We start from the raw sequence: 16,286 nt of genomic DNA, 5'->3' as shown, positions 1-16,286 counted from the left end.
GGCTTGTGGGGCCCAGTACCGACTCCCGCTCCCACTTTCCTCTTCTGGGACCTATCGAAGATCAAAGTTCAGACTAAATTTATTAACAAATTACATATTTATTATAAAAGTACATATGTCACCCTCTGCGACCTTAAAATTCATTTCCTTGCGGGCAGGTATAGGGGGGATAAGGATATGCAAGTGGTTAAATAGAGGAAAATAAATTAATTATTGCAGTATGCACACTCAATGGCCTCTTTATCTATCCTGTATCTAATAAGATAGCCACTGCCTGTGTATTCCTGGTTTTCTGCTGCCATAGCCCATCTACGCCAAGCAACTCGACACATAAAAGCACGTGGGCAAGGTCAAGAGGCTCAGTTGTTGATCAGGAGGGGGAAGAAGTGGGATCTGAGTGGAATGATTGTCGGCGCCAGACAGGGTGGCCTGAGCATCTCCGAAACTGCCGACCTCCTGGGATTTTTACGCGCCGTAGAGTCCAGAGTTTGGCGTGTTCGTCATCGAGGGACGGTGCAGAGCACTCCTGGACGCCGGCGTGCAAGGTCAAAGGGCTCCACTGAACTTTATTGACACCTCTGCTTGCACAAGATGTGAGCTCCTGCTGTGCTCACTGAGGCTATCTGAGTAACACTGTTAACTACCACCATAAAGATTACAGAAAAGTTTTTTAAGGAAAAATTAAAGTTAAAAACCCAGCAAGTGGCAGTTCTGTGGGTGAAAACGCCTTGTTCGCGAGAAGCGAATGGTCAGACCGGGTTCAAGCTGACAGGAAGGTGACCGTCACTCAGATAACCTCGCGATAAAACAGCAGCGCGCGGAAGGGCGCCTCTGAACTCACAACATGCCGAACCTTCGAGCGGATGGGCTGCAGCAGCAGAAGATTGCGCCTGAACCTGATAAAGTGTCCACCGTCTATGTTTTTTTTTGCAGCCCGTTACGTCTCCCCCCCCCGGCGTTTAGAGCGCCAGCGAGGGTCCTCCATCTCTGTCTGGCAGTACCTTCGAGCACAGATGTAGGAGGATTCTTCTTCGCTGTTTCCGCAACCAGTCGGGGTTGTCGGCCCTGAGCTGGACCTCCGAACCTGGAGGACCGGTGGACCACTCTCGGTCTGACCTCTGCCCTTTGACCTGTTTGGCAGGGGTGATCCTCCCAAGAGCCAAAGCGCAAAGCCGCCGACTCCAGCCGCCCCGGCTCTCCAGGTCACTGAAGCGAGCTAGCCTCCAAACCCCACGACGAGTTTGTGGCCCCCTGGGACCGCACGACTTCGTGACCCCGCACATCCGTCCCTCCTTGGCTGAGCTGGGAGATCGGCCAAGGCTCGGTCGAGCATCGTCGAGGGGGGGTGGATGGAATTCTCCTACCGCTAACCCCTCCTCTCCCGAGCCTCGGGTTTCCAGGAGCCGCGCGTACTCGTTGTTAAACAGATCGGAGCGTGGGATTGGGGGCCTTCTCAAGAGTTCCTGGCTCGCAATGAGTCTTTTGATTGACGATTCAGTTCCTGTGCACGGATCGGCAGGAATCCAGCTTAAACTGGATTAACCACACGCACCTTTGTACTCGCAGAAAAGCTTTCTAACGTCATCCATATGGATCAGCGGCATTTTAATTGTCACCATGTCTGAGATATAAATTCCATTTTTCTCTCCCTCCTTCTCTCTCTGCCTGTCTCTCCCCTTCCCTCTCTCTCAGTCTCTCTGTCTCTCTCCCTCTCCTTCTCTCTCCTCCATCTCCCTCCTCTCTTCCTCGCCCTCTCTCCCTCCTCCCTCTTCCATCTTCCTCCTCTCTCCCTCTCTTTCTCTCTCACTTCTCCCTCTCCCTGTCCCACTCCCTCTCTCCCCTTCTCCTCCCCCTCCTTTCTCTCTCTCTCCATCTCCCACCACCTCCCTACACCTCCCTCACCCCTTCTCCCCCTCCTTCCTCTCTTTCTCGCTCTTTCCCTCTTTTTTCATTCTCCTTCTCTCTCTCAATGCCATCTCATGCTTCTCCTCCCTCTTTCTCCCCCTCTCCACCTCCCTCTTCCTCCCTCTCACCTCTCACCCTTCCCCATTCTCTCCTCCTCTCTTTCCCCTTCTCCCTCTCCCTCCCTTTCCCTCTCCCCGTCTCTGACCAGAAAAAGATTTCAGCCTACTTTTATTTTCCTCTTTAATCCACAAAAAAACACACAGTTTTCACCCAACCTGGCGGGATCCTGAGCTGAACAAATTAAAAATACCCCCTCGCGCTCCCAGTCGGCCCGGAGCGACGTGAGACGGTGCTGAGGAAGCAATCAGCCCAACAACCGCACCGAACATGTATTTCACTCAGCTTCCTGCACGCCCCCTCCCTCCGCACCTTCAGCTGCGTTTGCCCTCCTGGTTTTCGCGCCCCCGGTGAGCGGCAGCGGGGAGGGCGTGAGTTCCGGTTCCGGTTCCGCGCTGCTTTGCCCTCACGTTGAGAGCCCTCGCTGGCAGGGTGAGCAGGGCATGGGGTGGCGAGCCTCCGAGGAGAACACAACGTTGCCGTCGGGGTTGCAGGCTCGTGCGCCCGGGTGACCCGGATTGCTGGCTGGGGGCAGGGCCCTGGGCTCTAGGGTCACCCATGCCAAACAGGGTCAAAGGGCAGATGGCAGATTAAGAGCGGTCCGCCGGCCCTCCGGGATTCGGGAGACAACCCTGGCCGGTCAAACAAAACTGCACCGAAGATTCCTTCTTCGTGTGGGCAAACTGAGATGGGGGCACCTTCGTTGCCGCCCTAAATACCAGCGGTATTTAGCAGGTAAACGCAACGATAATCACAAGGAAGAGTTCCGAACAGCAGAATGGGGCAGCGGATAGCAGTGTCGGCTGAGCTCGTACGGACGCTGAATTGGCAATGACTGTTCCCGCGCGACAAGCTCGAGAATATCTGCCGACGCTGGAAGGCCAGAGGGACCCGCACAAAATGCTGGAGGAACTCAGCAGGCCAGGCAGCGTCTGTGGCAACGAGTAGTCAGTCGACATTTCGGGCCGAGACCCCTTCTTCGGGGCAGGGGAGGAAAGGGGGAGGATGCCAGAATAAAAAGGTGGGGGAGGGGTAGGAGGCGAGCTGGAAGGTGATAGGTGGAACCAGGTTGAGGGGAGGGGTAGGAGGCGAGCTGGAAGGTGATAGGTGGAGCCAGTGGGGGGAGGGGTGGGAGGCTAACTGGAAGGTGATAGGTGGAGCCAGGTGTGGCGGGAGGGGAAGGGGGCTATCTAGAAGGTGATAGGTGGAACCAGTGGGGGGAGGGTAGGAGGCGAGCTGGAAGGTGATAGGTGGAGCCAGTGGGGGGAGGGGTAAGAGGTTAGCTGGAAGGTGATAGGTGGAACCAGGTTGAGGGGAGGGGTAGGAGGCTAACTGGAAGGTGATAGGTGGAGCCAGGTTGAGGGGAGGGGTAGGAGGCTAACTGGAAGGTGATAGGTGGAACCAGGTTGGGGGGAGGGGAAGGGGGCTAGCTGGAAGGTGATAGGTGGAACCAGGTTGAGGGGAGGGGTAGGAGGCTAACTGGAAGGTGATAGGTGGAGCCAGGTTGAGGGGAGGGGTAGGAGGCTAACTGGAAGGTGATAGGTGGAGCCAGGTTGAGGGGAGGGGTAGGAGGCTAACTGGAAGGTGATAGATGGAACCAGGTTGGGGGGAGGGGAAGGGGGCTAGCTGGAAGGTGATAGGTGGAACCAGGTTGAGGGGAGGAGGGGAAGGGGGCTAGCTGGGTGATAGGTGGAGCCAGTGGGGGGAGGGGGAGGAGGCTAGCTGGAAGGTGATAGGTGGAGCCAGTGGGGGGAGGGGGAGGAGGCGAGCTGGAAGGTGATAGGTGGAGCCAGTGGGGGGAGGGGGAGGAGGCGAGCTGGAAGGTGATAGGTGGAGCCAGTGGGGGGAGGGGGAGGAGGCTAGCTGGAAGGTGATAGGTGGAACCAGGTTGAGGGGAGGGGTAGGAGGCTAACTGGAAGATGACAGGTGGAGCCAGGTTGGGAGGGGAGGGGTAGGAGGCGAGCTGGAAGATGATAGGTGGAGCCAGGTTGGGGGGGGGGGGAGTAGGAGGCGAGCTGGAAGATGATAGGTGGAACCAGGTGGGGGGGGGAGTAGGAGGCGAGCTGGAAGGTGATAGGTGGAGCCAGGTTGGGGGGTGGAGGGGAAGGGGGCTAACTGGAAGGTGATAGGTGGAGCCAGGTTGAGGGGGGGGGGAAGGGGGCTAACTGGAAGGAGTTAGGTGGAGCCAGGTTGAGGGGGGGGGGGAAGGGGGCTAACTGGAAGGAGTTAGGTGGAGCCAGGTGGGTGGGAAAGGTCAAGGGCTGGAGAGGAAGGAATCTGACAGGAGAGGAGAGAGGAACATGGGATAAAGACTCTGTGACAGTCCTCAGGGATTTGAGTTTTCACTTATCTTGAAACCGATTCCACGTTGGATGCTTATGACAGCTTTCAGAGCGATCCCATCAATCCCAGTCTTACGCGTTCATTATTTTCCATGATCTATTACCCACATGGACAGTTAACCAGCAAACCCTGCCACTGAGCCAGGCCTTGTCAGTCCCACTCTGCTTATTGGGAGTGCCCGACTACACAACACAGTTCAACGTTGACGCCCTTGGCTTCAACTTGCTTCAGAGCAAGACTCAATGTTATCTCAAAGGTTTAAAGTCAAATTGTCACCATCTACAGCCCAGAGATTCATGCTCAATAAATCTGTAGAATCATAACTGTAACAGAATCAATGAAAGACATTACCAACCTGGGCTTTCAACCAGAGTGTAGAAGACAACAAATTGCGTACAGACAAAAAGAAAGGAAGATGATAAATAAATACATAAATAAGCAATAAATATCGAGAGCGTGAGATGAAGAGCCCTTGAAAGTGAGCCCATAGGTTCTGGGAGCCTTTCAGTGATGGGGCGAGTCAAGTTGAGTGAAGTTACCCTCTCCAGTTCAAGAGCCTGACAGTTGAGGAGTAATAACCGTTCCTGAACCTGATGGTGTGAGTCCTGAGGCTCCTGTACCTCCTTCTTGATGGTTGAGGGGTGATAACTGTTCCTGAACCTGGTGGTGTGAGTCCTGAGGCTCCTGTACCTTCTACCTGATGGTTGAGGGGTGGTAACTGTTCCTGAACCTGGTGATGTGAGTCCTGAGGCTCCTGTACCTTCTACCTGATGGTTGAGGGGTGGTAACTGTTCCTGAACCTGGTGGTGCGAGTCCTGAGGCTCCTGTACCTTCTACCTGATGGTTGAGGGGTGGTAACTGTTCCTGAACCTGGTGGTGTGGGTTCTGAGGCTCCTGTACCTTCTACCTGATGGTTGAGGGGTAGTAACTGTTCCTGGACCTGGTGATGTGGGACCTGAGGCTCCTGTACCTGATAGCAGCAGTGAGAAGATTCTAAGATCCAAAACACATTTATTACCAAAGAATGTATAAATTATACACCTTGAAATTTGTCTGCTTACAGGCAGCCACAGAGCAGGAAAACTTACTTCTGCAAAAAGTGTCTGCAGCCTTCACCCACCAAGCCTCCAGTTTGACAGTACGAGGGGTGATTGCTAAGTTCGTGGCCTAAGGTGGAAGGAGTCAATTTTAGAAAACCGAGCACATTTTTCCTACATTTACACACTTAGTCCAGCGGTCGTGGAGCGTACGGATCTTGGACCTCCAGAAAGTGTCCACAGATGAGTTATACCGCTCTCGTTACATGCACGTGCAGTTCAACTCTTTGCGTGATTATGCAGGAAGTTTGAAGTTAATAACTCATTGATTGATAAGTTTGTGGCCTAAGGTCGAAGGAGATGAGTTATTAACTTCAAACTTTCTGCATAATCACTCAAAGAGTTGAACTGCACGTGCGCGTAACGAGAGCTGTATAACTCATCTCCTTCTACTTCAGGCCACGATCTTATCAATCACCCCTGGTAAATACACTTTTACTTCTGCCTTTGACTTGTTGGACTAGAAGATGTGTCTCAAAATAGTTAAAAAAAACATAAAATTATAAAATAACGTCCAGGCCATTGTCAATTGATCTTTCACGTGGAGAATTCCAATCAAATTATTTTTGAGAGGAGCGTTTTTGAAAGTTAGCTCTTGGAAACACTGGGCTGGCTGTTCATTCCAGTCAGCTGGTTCGGTGTTGGCTCCACAGACTAAACAGGTTGCCTCGGGCTGCTTTTACACTCCCTCAAGCTGGTCCTGGGATGACTCTCCATCTACTGACAAATGTCGCGCTGGCCCCTTGGTGCAGTTTTACGTGGAACTAACTGTTTACGGAATATTTTAATTCCGTTTTATATGAGAGCAACAAGCTGAAGGTTAACACCTCGGGCTCGGACTGTCCCCTCATTTTCACACAAGTTCTTTTTCCTCCCAGACTCTAGGATCTGCTTATTTTTCTGATGAACAGATTGTGTTAGAGGGACTACCTTGCCAGCAAAGAGCTGGTCCTTTCTCGTCTGATGGTCTTGGAACGAAGCCACCTTGTCCTGTGCGTCTCATCTCTGAGCTCGTTCTTGGCCTTCCTCAGTGGCTGGTGCGCTTCACCGCAGTCTGGCCACGGAACCGGAGGGAGGTGGAGTCTCCCCTTCGGCCGAGCCCGGGACCCTGCCCTGACGGACTCAGTGATGTATTGACGCGAGGGGGATCGGCTGCTAACAACCTCCGCCGCTCGCAAAAGGCGTGATTTCCCGGTGGCCACACATTTGAATTCCCACTCGGACACGTTTGTCCATGGCCTCCTCTACTGCCACCCTCAGGCTGGAGGAGAAATAGCTCATGTTCCGCTGGGTTCCGGCATGGACATCGACTTCTCTAACTTCCAGTAATTTCTCCCTCTCTCTTTTTCCATTCCCCATTCTACTTCCCCTCATATCCCTTCTCTTCCCACCATCTCCTTTTGACGCCCCTCCGCCTTCCCTTCCTCCGTGGTTCAAAGTTCAAAGTGCGCTTATGATCAACCTTGAGATTCCCCTGCTTCCAGGCAGCCATGAAAGAAAGAAACCCCAGAGAACCTTTAAAAGAAAAAGGGAGACCGTCAAAGACTCAACGTGCAGAGAGAGAAAAAAATTCAGGCAAACAATAAACGCAAGCAAATGGTGTTCTGAAGTCCACAAAAAGAGTCTTTCATTTAGTTCAGTACAGAACCGGCCTGTTCCTTGCCTCGGGGCCCTAACACCCTGACTTTTTCAATCTGGCCCGGCGACTAAATCGTCGTCCAAACGTGGGGTTCAGTCGCTTCGGCGCGCTCTGGGGCCTGCACCCCGCCGATTCAGCCTGTACCCGACCTTCCAAATTCACCCCGGTGCCTAAATCGATCGAATCTCCCCCGCTCTGGGCAACGGGCCCACAGCTTCACCTCGGTTCTGCCACATCGGATTGCCTCCGAGCCAGAAGAGAAGCTACCGACTATCACTTGCGGGGATCGTCTACCAGAACGACAGTGGTTAACTAAGTGTAAAGGGGGTTTCTTTTGTTTTCTTTGTTACTGTTGCGAAAGGGTTTCTTCTTTTTGTTAACTAGCAGGAATGCTAATTTACTGATAACGAGAATGGTATTCCCTTGTAAACCAAATGGGGATTAATGTTCTTTCTTCTGAGTCTGTAAGCTTTTGTTGACGGGCTTTTGGGCAGATTGGCGCGAGGGAGTCTAGAGAGAGGACGCAATGCTGTAAGTTGGGCGAGGATCGGACCCCAAGCGGGGGTCCGAGGCCGGGAGGTACTCCGAGGAGGGGGGATGAAGCTAGATGTGCTTGGTTGACCACTCGGAGGGTCCTGAGCTGTGAGTCAAGGAGTTCGGAGGGGATCGAATGGAGGCCAGAAGACTTCAGTAATTGAGCTCCAACGGTTGTGCACGAAGTGGTTTGGACTTTGATAAGTTTGGCGCCTTTTCTTTATTTTTTTTCTCTTCATATATACTGTATCGTTATTAATCACTTAGTTATAGTAATCTTTATAAATTGTACTCATTTAATCGCGTATGGTGTACTGTCTGTTTTTGGGTGAGGCGGGGACATCACACAGCATCCACACCAGCTGATTACCCAGTTTGGCGGGGCCGAAGGCTGCTCCCCCTAGTCGAGAATGAGCTGAGCGAGTCTGAGGCAACCCAGGGGGTTACATAAGTATTTAGTTATTTTCCTCATTACATTGGCCACGTCGCTGAGGTTCACCAGTGTCATCTTAAACTCTCCTCTCCTATCAATATTTTGCAAGTAACAAGCACAAAAATCGCTGAAGGAACTCAGCAGGCAGCATCTATAGAAAAGAATGCGGTCACCATTTCAGGCCGGGAACCTTCTTCGGGAGAGCACAACAAGAACTATATTTTCTATTTCACTTCAATCCCTTCCGCTGCTCGTGGCATGCGGACATCTCTGGCGACGGGCTGTCTACCTTTCTTTAATAATTGCCCCTTGAGCTTGTGGGCCGATAAAACCACACGACTAGTGCTGGAGTCACACAGCGTAAGTGCATCAGGTTTCTGCCATGATAATATTGTTGAGCTAAATGACACAAAGGAAATGATAGCTTTGTGATCATTGTTGTTATAACTGGTGTTTTATCCCAGATTTGTTGAATTAATTTGGATTTTAATTATCATTGGATTAATTATCATTATCCCCAGACCTATGGCCTGTCACCTGGATTCCTCTGTAGTTTAAGGACTTACTGAGCTAGAATAAACAGACGACGGAGCAGAATATTAGCAATTACCACAAAATAGAGGGACACAGCAGGTCCGGCAGCATCTATGGAGAGGGATAGACAGCTGATGTTCCAGGCTGAGATGAAGGTATCTTCCCGAAACGTCAGCTGTTGATCCCTCTTCATAGACGCTGCCCGGCCTGCTGAGTTCCTCCAGCATTTTGTTGCTCTGGATCCGTAGAATCAGCTTTCCATCCGCCCCGTTGAAAGGCCAATTAAGTCGACGAGCCGCCCCTTTTCACGCCCTGTGGCGCATCGAGCGCCGTTTTAACGGTTTTTTTAACGTAGCATTTGTCTGTTTTTTTAACAAGGCCGAGTTGCTAGCTCGACAAAGCGCGCAAGGAGCTGGCCAGATTCGAACCCGGGATCACCCGCCTCAAAGTCCGGTGCTGATGCCAATACACTACTGGCCGGATTAGGTCAGATTAAATGACTAATTGACTCTTTGTTTTATTTCAGGCTTTCCCCTGTGTGTCAACTGGAATTTATGGTAAGCTGCGTTCTTTTATGAATAGTTCTTCAACTTTTTACCTAATAAGACAACTGCCCGTCCAGTTTATCGTACCTGATGAGCAAGCTGTTATGTCAGCTTCTTCATCTACCGCATATTTTTTATTATCTGTTAATATTATTGGGTTAATATTATTTTATGTCATAGAATCATAAAAAGTACAGCACAGAAACAGGCCCTTTGGCCCATCTAGTCCATGCCAAAATATTTAAACTGCCTACTCCCATCGACCTGCACCAGGACCATCGCCCTCCACACCCCTATTATCCACGTACCTGTTCAAACTTCTATTAAACGTTGAAATCGAGCTCATGTGCAGCACTTGTGCTGGCAGCTCGTCCCGCACTCTCGCCACCCTCCGAGTGAAGAAGTTTCCCCTCGTGTTCCCCTTAAACTTCTCACCTTTCACCCTTAACCCATGACCTCTGGTTGTCATCCCACCCCACCTCAGTGGAAGAAGCCTGCTTGCATTTACCCTATTTATACCCCTCATAATTTTGTAAACCTCTATCAAATCTCCCCTCGACCTTCTAACCTCCAAAGAGTAAAGTCCTAAACCTATTCAATCTTCCCTTCAACCTAACGAAAGATTGAAAGATCCTTCAACCTTCCCAAACCAATTCAAACTCAAGTCCTCCAGACCCAGAAACATCCTTGTAAATTTTCTCTGTACTCTTTTGACCTTGTTTACACCTTTCCTGTCGACAGGTGACCAAAACTGCACACGATGCTCAAGTGAGGCCTCACCAACGTCTTGTACAACTTCAACATAACATCCCATCTCCTGTACCCAATACAATGACTTATGAAAGGCCAATGTGCCAGAAGCTTTCTTTACGACCCTATCTGCCTGCAACGCCACTTCCAGCGAATTACGGACCTGTATTCCCAGATTCCTTTGTTCTACACTGTTCACTGTGTAAGACATACCCTGGTTGGCCCTTCCAACGTGCAACACGTCTGCATTAAATTCCACCTGTTGGTCCAGATCCCTCTGCAAGCCATGATAGCCTTCCTCGCTGTCCACTGCACCCCCCCCCCCCCCGACTTGGCGTCATCCACAAATTTGCTGATCCAGTTTACCACAATATCATCCAAGATCTCTGATCTTCTTCTGTGCATTGCTCCCTGGACCCAGAGGAATGGTGCTTCTCTTAGCTGTATAAATTATTATCTCTTCATTTATTTGTGGTAGTATTATTTTAGTCAGAGCATGAAGGGATACAGGAAGAAGGCAGGAGTTTGGGGGCTGGGAGGGAAAATGGATCTGCCATGATGAAATGGGAGAGCAGACTCGAAGGGCCAAATGGCCTAATTCTGCTCCTATGGTCTTATGCGCTGTGTGCGCGTTATATGTATTGTGTTGTGCACTTTGGTCTGGAGGGATATTGATTCGCTTGGCCGCTGTTACGACACAGCAACAACGAATCTAGAATTGAGACAGGTTTTTTTGTAAACAAAGAAACGTTTATTTAAACTCAACAACAAATGAAAAGTAAACCAACGACTAACTTAACCGGAAGTTAATTGCTAAACGGCAACTCGAACAGTTCTTAAAGCGTTAAATGCGAACACAGTTCTTAAAGTGTTAAATGCAAACACAGTTCTTAAAGCATTAGATGCGAACACAGTTCTTAAAAGTGGTAAATGCGAACACAGTTCTTAAAGCGTTAAATGCGAACACAGTTCTTAAAATGTGAAAATTTGAAATTGTGGAATGGTAAATGGAAATTGGTAAATGTGAAAGTCCAAATGATTTACACAGTCAATTAGAAGAGACTTCCCTGAAGTAATGGATTCCTCGATGATGAGACGTTACTGCAGATCCCAGCCGAAATAGGCCTTGCCCGAAGGATTTACAATGAAGGAAATAAAAACAGCTTAAAGGAACTGACCTTTTCCTTAGCGAATAACACTGCCCACAACCCTTTCTGCTTTCACAAATTCAGGGGCTATCTCAGATGCAGGTTACTACTTCCCTGAATGAAGATCCAATAAGGTCGATCCTGTATTACCGCCAACGACACCAACTTTAGTCGTTCCTTTGGGTTCCCACACTTCGGTAAATCTTCACTCTCCAATAATTAGACTTTAAAATTAAATCAAAGATACTTCCAACACAACTGGCAGTGATTTTAAAAACTGCTGGCACAACTTATAGTAGAAAGTAAAACTCCACTTTAAAATGAAACTGCGTCATGAGACGAATGCACAGCATAACGTAGTCTCTGATGAATTAAACCACGAACTGACCTGCGTCACAACAAGGCTTTCCCGTTTTATACCTGTTGGAACAGGCCATCACTTGACCTACCACTGGCGGGAAAATTACATCATGTGACCTCTCACTGGCAGGAAATTACATCACCCCACCAACACCAGACCATTACGTCGTGCTCACCAGATACTCAATTACATCATGGCCGTAAGACAGTCACAAGATACCCATGGGGTATGTAATTCTGTCTACACGTACACGCTTGAATGACAATAAACTTGAATTTGCACCATTAGCCGTGAAAGAGGACGGCGCCACTGCCTGTAAGAGGTTTGTAGGTTCTGCCCGTGACCACGTGGGTTTCCTCCGGGTGCTCCGGTTTTCTCTCACAGTCCAAAGACGTACCAGTCATTGTTAATTGTCCCGTGATTAAACTGGGGGGGGGGTCGCTGGGCGGTGGGACTCAAAGGGTCAGAACGGCCTAGTCCGCATTGTATCTCAGTAAAACTGTTGTGAGATAACACAGAGGCAGGCTGAATGAGCAGACACAAAGCCAGTGAGGTTTAATAGGGAGGAATGCAAAGTGATGTATTTCAAGGAGAAGGAATGAGGGGAGGAGGCAATATCGAGTGAAGGGTACTGTTTCAAAAGGGGTGAATGAACAGAAGGACCTCGGGCGATGGAAACACGAATAGTTGAAAGAGCTCGGGTAGATTGCAAAAGTTGTTAACACAACAGTCACAACTCAACACAAGCAATGAATATAAGAGCAGGTGAACTTCCACAAACAGACCCAGGATGTGCCTCAGTCTTAAACAACCTCACTCTAGACTAGAAACTATGCTTCCCCACTCCCTCAGTCAACAATTCTCGACTGAAGATTCACTGCCTTTCCCCCGTACATGGGTAAAGGAGGACGAAATTATTGTTACTCCCGATCCGATGCAGCATAAAGGCTGATTTATACTTCTGCGTAGGTTCTGCGCCTTGGTGAGCGGCCTGCGCCGTTGTGAGCATTTACACCTGTGCGTTGGTGTGTCTGCGTCGCTCTGCAATTCACCACCAAAACGCTAGTTGGCGGCGGGGTTTCTACGCCACTGTCTAGAGTTTCTTCGTGAACTTCAAACAATGGCGACTGAGCTCATCACGTTGGAGTTGGAGATAATAAATGTTGAACAAGGGTTACTTTTAGTGAAATTACTGCAACGCAGGAGAGAGAGAAGACGTCGGAGGAGATGGTGTGTGCGAGCATCAAACGGATCGAGGCAGAAGGAGGGTTGAATTTTCTGTGCTTGTCCGGCCACCGAGAGACACGGACGAGGAAATGCGTTTCAAATATTTTCGGACACCGGCAGGTAGATTTGACGATCTGGTTCGTCGTCTCCAACCATTTATTTCGCACCGGTGTGCCGATCGGCAGGAGGAAATGCGATGCTACCGAGCGGACCGATCACAGTTGTCGCGGTCTGCGTCGCCGCGGAGCGCGGTTACGTCTTTGGAGAGGTGCGCGTCAGGCTATGGCGTAGGGTAGGGCGTAGGTTACACGTCTACGCCGTACCTACAGCGTTCATTTGACGCAGAAGTATAAATCAGCCTTAAGGAAAACACACACTCAATATATAAATATAAGAAATATATGAAATACATTTTATCAGTGACTGTTTGAGTGTGGCCGTCGTCACGTACCCCGTGACCGGGTAAAGAACCAGCAGAAATGGATAACACTTTAGAGTCTGGTGTTGCTATAAACTAGTAGTGTTTATTATTAATTGAGCAATACAGTACTGTAAATGCAAATATATTAAACAGCTTAGCAATAATACATATGTATGTAAGTGTGGAAATAGGAACCAAACTAGGTTCTTTCAAACCTAGGGGTAATGGGTACAGTCTTACGATGGTGAAGAGAGTTCAGTTCAGTTCGAGGTAGTTCGTTGAGTAACATTGGAGAGAGAGAGAGAGAGAGAGAGGTGAGAGGTGATGCCGTCAATCTTCCCATTGTCTTCCAAAGTCCTGTTGTAGTCACCGACTGTGACCATAGCACGTACAACCGTTCTTCAGTGGTGGAATTATCACCCAGGCGAGGGTGGACACACAAATAATTCCCCACCGGTCGCACCTATTCACAGTGATCGGTTTCCCCGAATCGATCCTCCAAAATCCCCCACCCTCCCGTGGGTGCAACAAAGCTCGTTCTGTGTCCGACACTGCGCGTGTCTCATGGTGAGTCCCAGCGGACCTATCTTCACACGCTGGACACCGGCTGTCCGCCAACCTGCTCTGTCCTCTCTCTCTCTCTGCAGGAACGTTACAAGCAGGCAAGAGACCTTGGGGAAAGGTAAACAATTGGCAGAGGAACCGTAACATCAATCTTTTGAGCAGTTGCTGTCTCTCTCTCTCATTGCGCCGGACGCCCCCCTCTCTCTCTCTTAATAGCAGCACAGTTCATTCTGGACCCCGTTACCCCTGACACCGTATACATCTATAAAAGACTAGCTTATATACACAGACTGACTGTACGTATATAAATTAACACTGCACGCAGGAGTATCTGAACATAAGGGGACTCGGACTCGGACAGGAATTGGTTAAGTGACAAAGTGACTCTTGGTGAAGGAACTCTCCTCGTTATCAGCAGGGCATCTGGAAGCGCAATGGGACAGTGAGCGCGTCAGGGTAGGTGTGAGGAGTGGAGCGTGAGGGTAAAGTGACGGTGAATGGAGGAGGACGAAGGGATTTGGAAAGGGGCGGCTGATGTGGACATGGTGATGGTGGTGGGGTGGGTCAATGGGTGGAGGTGTTGATCAGCCTGACGGAGTGGGCAATTGGCTGCTCTCGAGTCTGGTGGTCCTGGTTTGGATTCTAATGGGAGCAGGGCAGACAGTCCATGATCCTTCATAATCCTGCTAGTCTTTGCTCGGGACACCTTTCTCCGTGTATAGGTTCCCGATGGCGGGGTCGCAGGTGCTGGCGATGCGTCGGGCAGTTTTGACCACCCACCCCGTCCGCCGCACTGCAGTTTCCGAACCGCGCGGAGACGCAGTTTGCCAGGACTGGAAGGCAGATTACTCATAACATGGAGTCAAGTTATGAAAAGGGGAAGTACAACGAGATCTAGGTGTTCTTGTACATCAGTCAATGAAAGCAAGCATGCAGGTACAGCAGGCAGTGAAGAAAGCTAATGGCATGTTGGCCTTCATAACAAGGGGAGTTGAGTATAGGAACAAAGAGGTCCTTCTGCAGTTGTACAGGGCCCTGGTGAGACCACACCTGGAGTATTGTGTGCAGTTTTGGTCTCCAAATTTGAGGAAGGACATTCTTGCTATTGAGGGAGTGCAGCGTAGGTTCACAAGGTTAATTCCCAGAATGGCGGGACTGTCATATGTTGAAAGATTGGAGCGACTGGGCTTGTATACACTGGAATTTAGAAGGATGAGAGGGGATCTGATTGAAACATATATTATTAAGGGATTGGACACACTGGAGGCAGGAAGCATGTTCCCGCTGATGGGTGAGTCCAGAACCAGAGGCCACAGTTTAAGAATAAGGGGTAGGCCATTTAGAACAGAGATGCGGAAAAACTTTTTCACCCAGAGAGTGGTGGATCTGTGGAATGCTCTGCCTCAGAAGGCAGTGGAGGCCAATTCTCTGGATGCTTTCAAGAAAGAGTTAGATAGAGCTCTTAAAGATAGCGGAGTCAAGGGATATGGGGAGAGGGCAGGAACGGGGTATTGATTGTGGATGATCAGCCATGATCACAGTGAATGGCGGTGCTGGCTCGAAGGGCCGAATGGCCTGCTCCTGCACCTACTATCTACTGTCTATTGTCTATTGACGCTCTCCGCTGCGCACCCACAGAACGGCGTGAGTACAGCTGTGCAGAGTCCAGCCCCCTTCAGCCTCCTCTGAGAGCAGAGACACCGGTGAGCGCTCTTGACCGTCGAGGACGAGTTCTGGGGCTGCGAGAGATCGCGTGAGATGTGTGCTCACCGGGGTTCGAAGCTGCTCGCGGTTTCTGCTGCCGTGCCGCCAGCGTAGTGAAGGGAGTGAGTCGGGCGCCTTCTCCTGAAGTCGGCGGCCATCTTCTTTCTCTTGCCGACGTCGGGGAAGGGGTTATTTTCCCGGCACCAGGCTCCTCCACCTCCTCTCAGTAGGCCACGAGCCCCGCCACTGTCGCGCCGTCGGAGGACTCGATGACACGATTGCTCGGACACTCGGTCGTGCAGTCACGCATGTGAGCGGAGTAATCGGATCACAGAAACAGGCCTTTTGGCCCATCTAGTCCATACTGAAACCGTTTAAACCTACCGACTTGCACCAGGACCGCACCCCTACCGTCCACGTACCCAGCCGAACTTCTCCTGAACGTTGAAATCGTGCTCCAACGCTTCACTTGCGCCGGCAGCTCGCCCCGCACTCTCAGCGCCCTCCGAGCGAAGATGCCTCCCCTCATCTTCCCCTTTTCACCTTTCATCCTTAACCTCTGGCTGCAGTCTTGCCTGACCTCAACGGGGCAAAAGGCCTGCCTGCATTGACCCCTCACGATTTTGTATACCTCTGCAGTGGGCCCAGTACGCAACCCCGGGGGCCAACCGCGCTAAGGATGATGGGATGGAGGAGAGGTGGTGCGTCCCTGACTATCTGAAGTCTGCTGGTTCACGAGGTCCAGCACCTGGCTGCACAGTGCTGGGTCTTGACGTACTGACAAACTTGCCCTGGAGACCACTCGTAAAATTCAGTCCAGACGTGCGTTGAGGCAAAACAAAGCAGCAGATACCCTGCGAGTGGATTACATCACAAATTCCACCCCCCCCCCCACGAACCTTCGACATCCTGAGGGCCGCCAATTGTGGACCAGCCATGTAAGCGCAAGGATCGTCAGCCAAAG

At 50.5% G+C, this 16,286-nt stretch overlaps 1 protein-coding gene across 1 annotated transcript in view; it reads left to right on the top strand.

Moving 5' to 3' along the window:
- LOC132383707 (ADP-ribose glycohydrolase MACROD1-like) overlaps positions 1-15,375 on the top strand; it is a 1,398,038-nt gene extending 1,382,663 nt beyond the window's left edge. Inside the window, exons 7-8 of the mRNA XM_059954897.1 lie at positions 9,129-9,159; positions 15,257-15,375. Coding sequence (XP_059810880.1) covers positions 9,129-9,159; positions 15,257-15,375 — 150 coding nt within the window. The remainder of the gene's footprint in view (positions 1-9,128; positions 9,160-15,256) is intronic.
- Positions 15,376-16,286: the final 911 nt, after the last annotated feature.

This window comes from Hypanus sabinus, chromosome 31, assembly GCF_030144855.1.
Source record: "Hypanus sabinus isolate sHypSab1 chromosome 31, sHypSab1.hap1, whole genome shotgun sequence".
Taxonomy (NCBI): domain Eukaryota; kingdom Metazoa; phylum Chordata; class Chondrichthyes; order Myliobatiformes; family Dasyatidae; genus Hypanus; species Hypanus sabinus.
The sequence above is the reverse complement of the archived record's forward strand: the minus strand, read 5'-3'. Positions and strand labels throughout refer to the sequence as shown.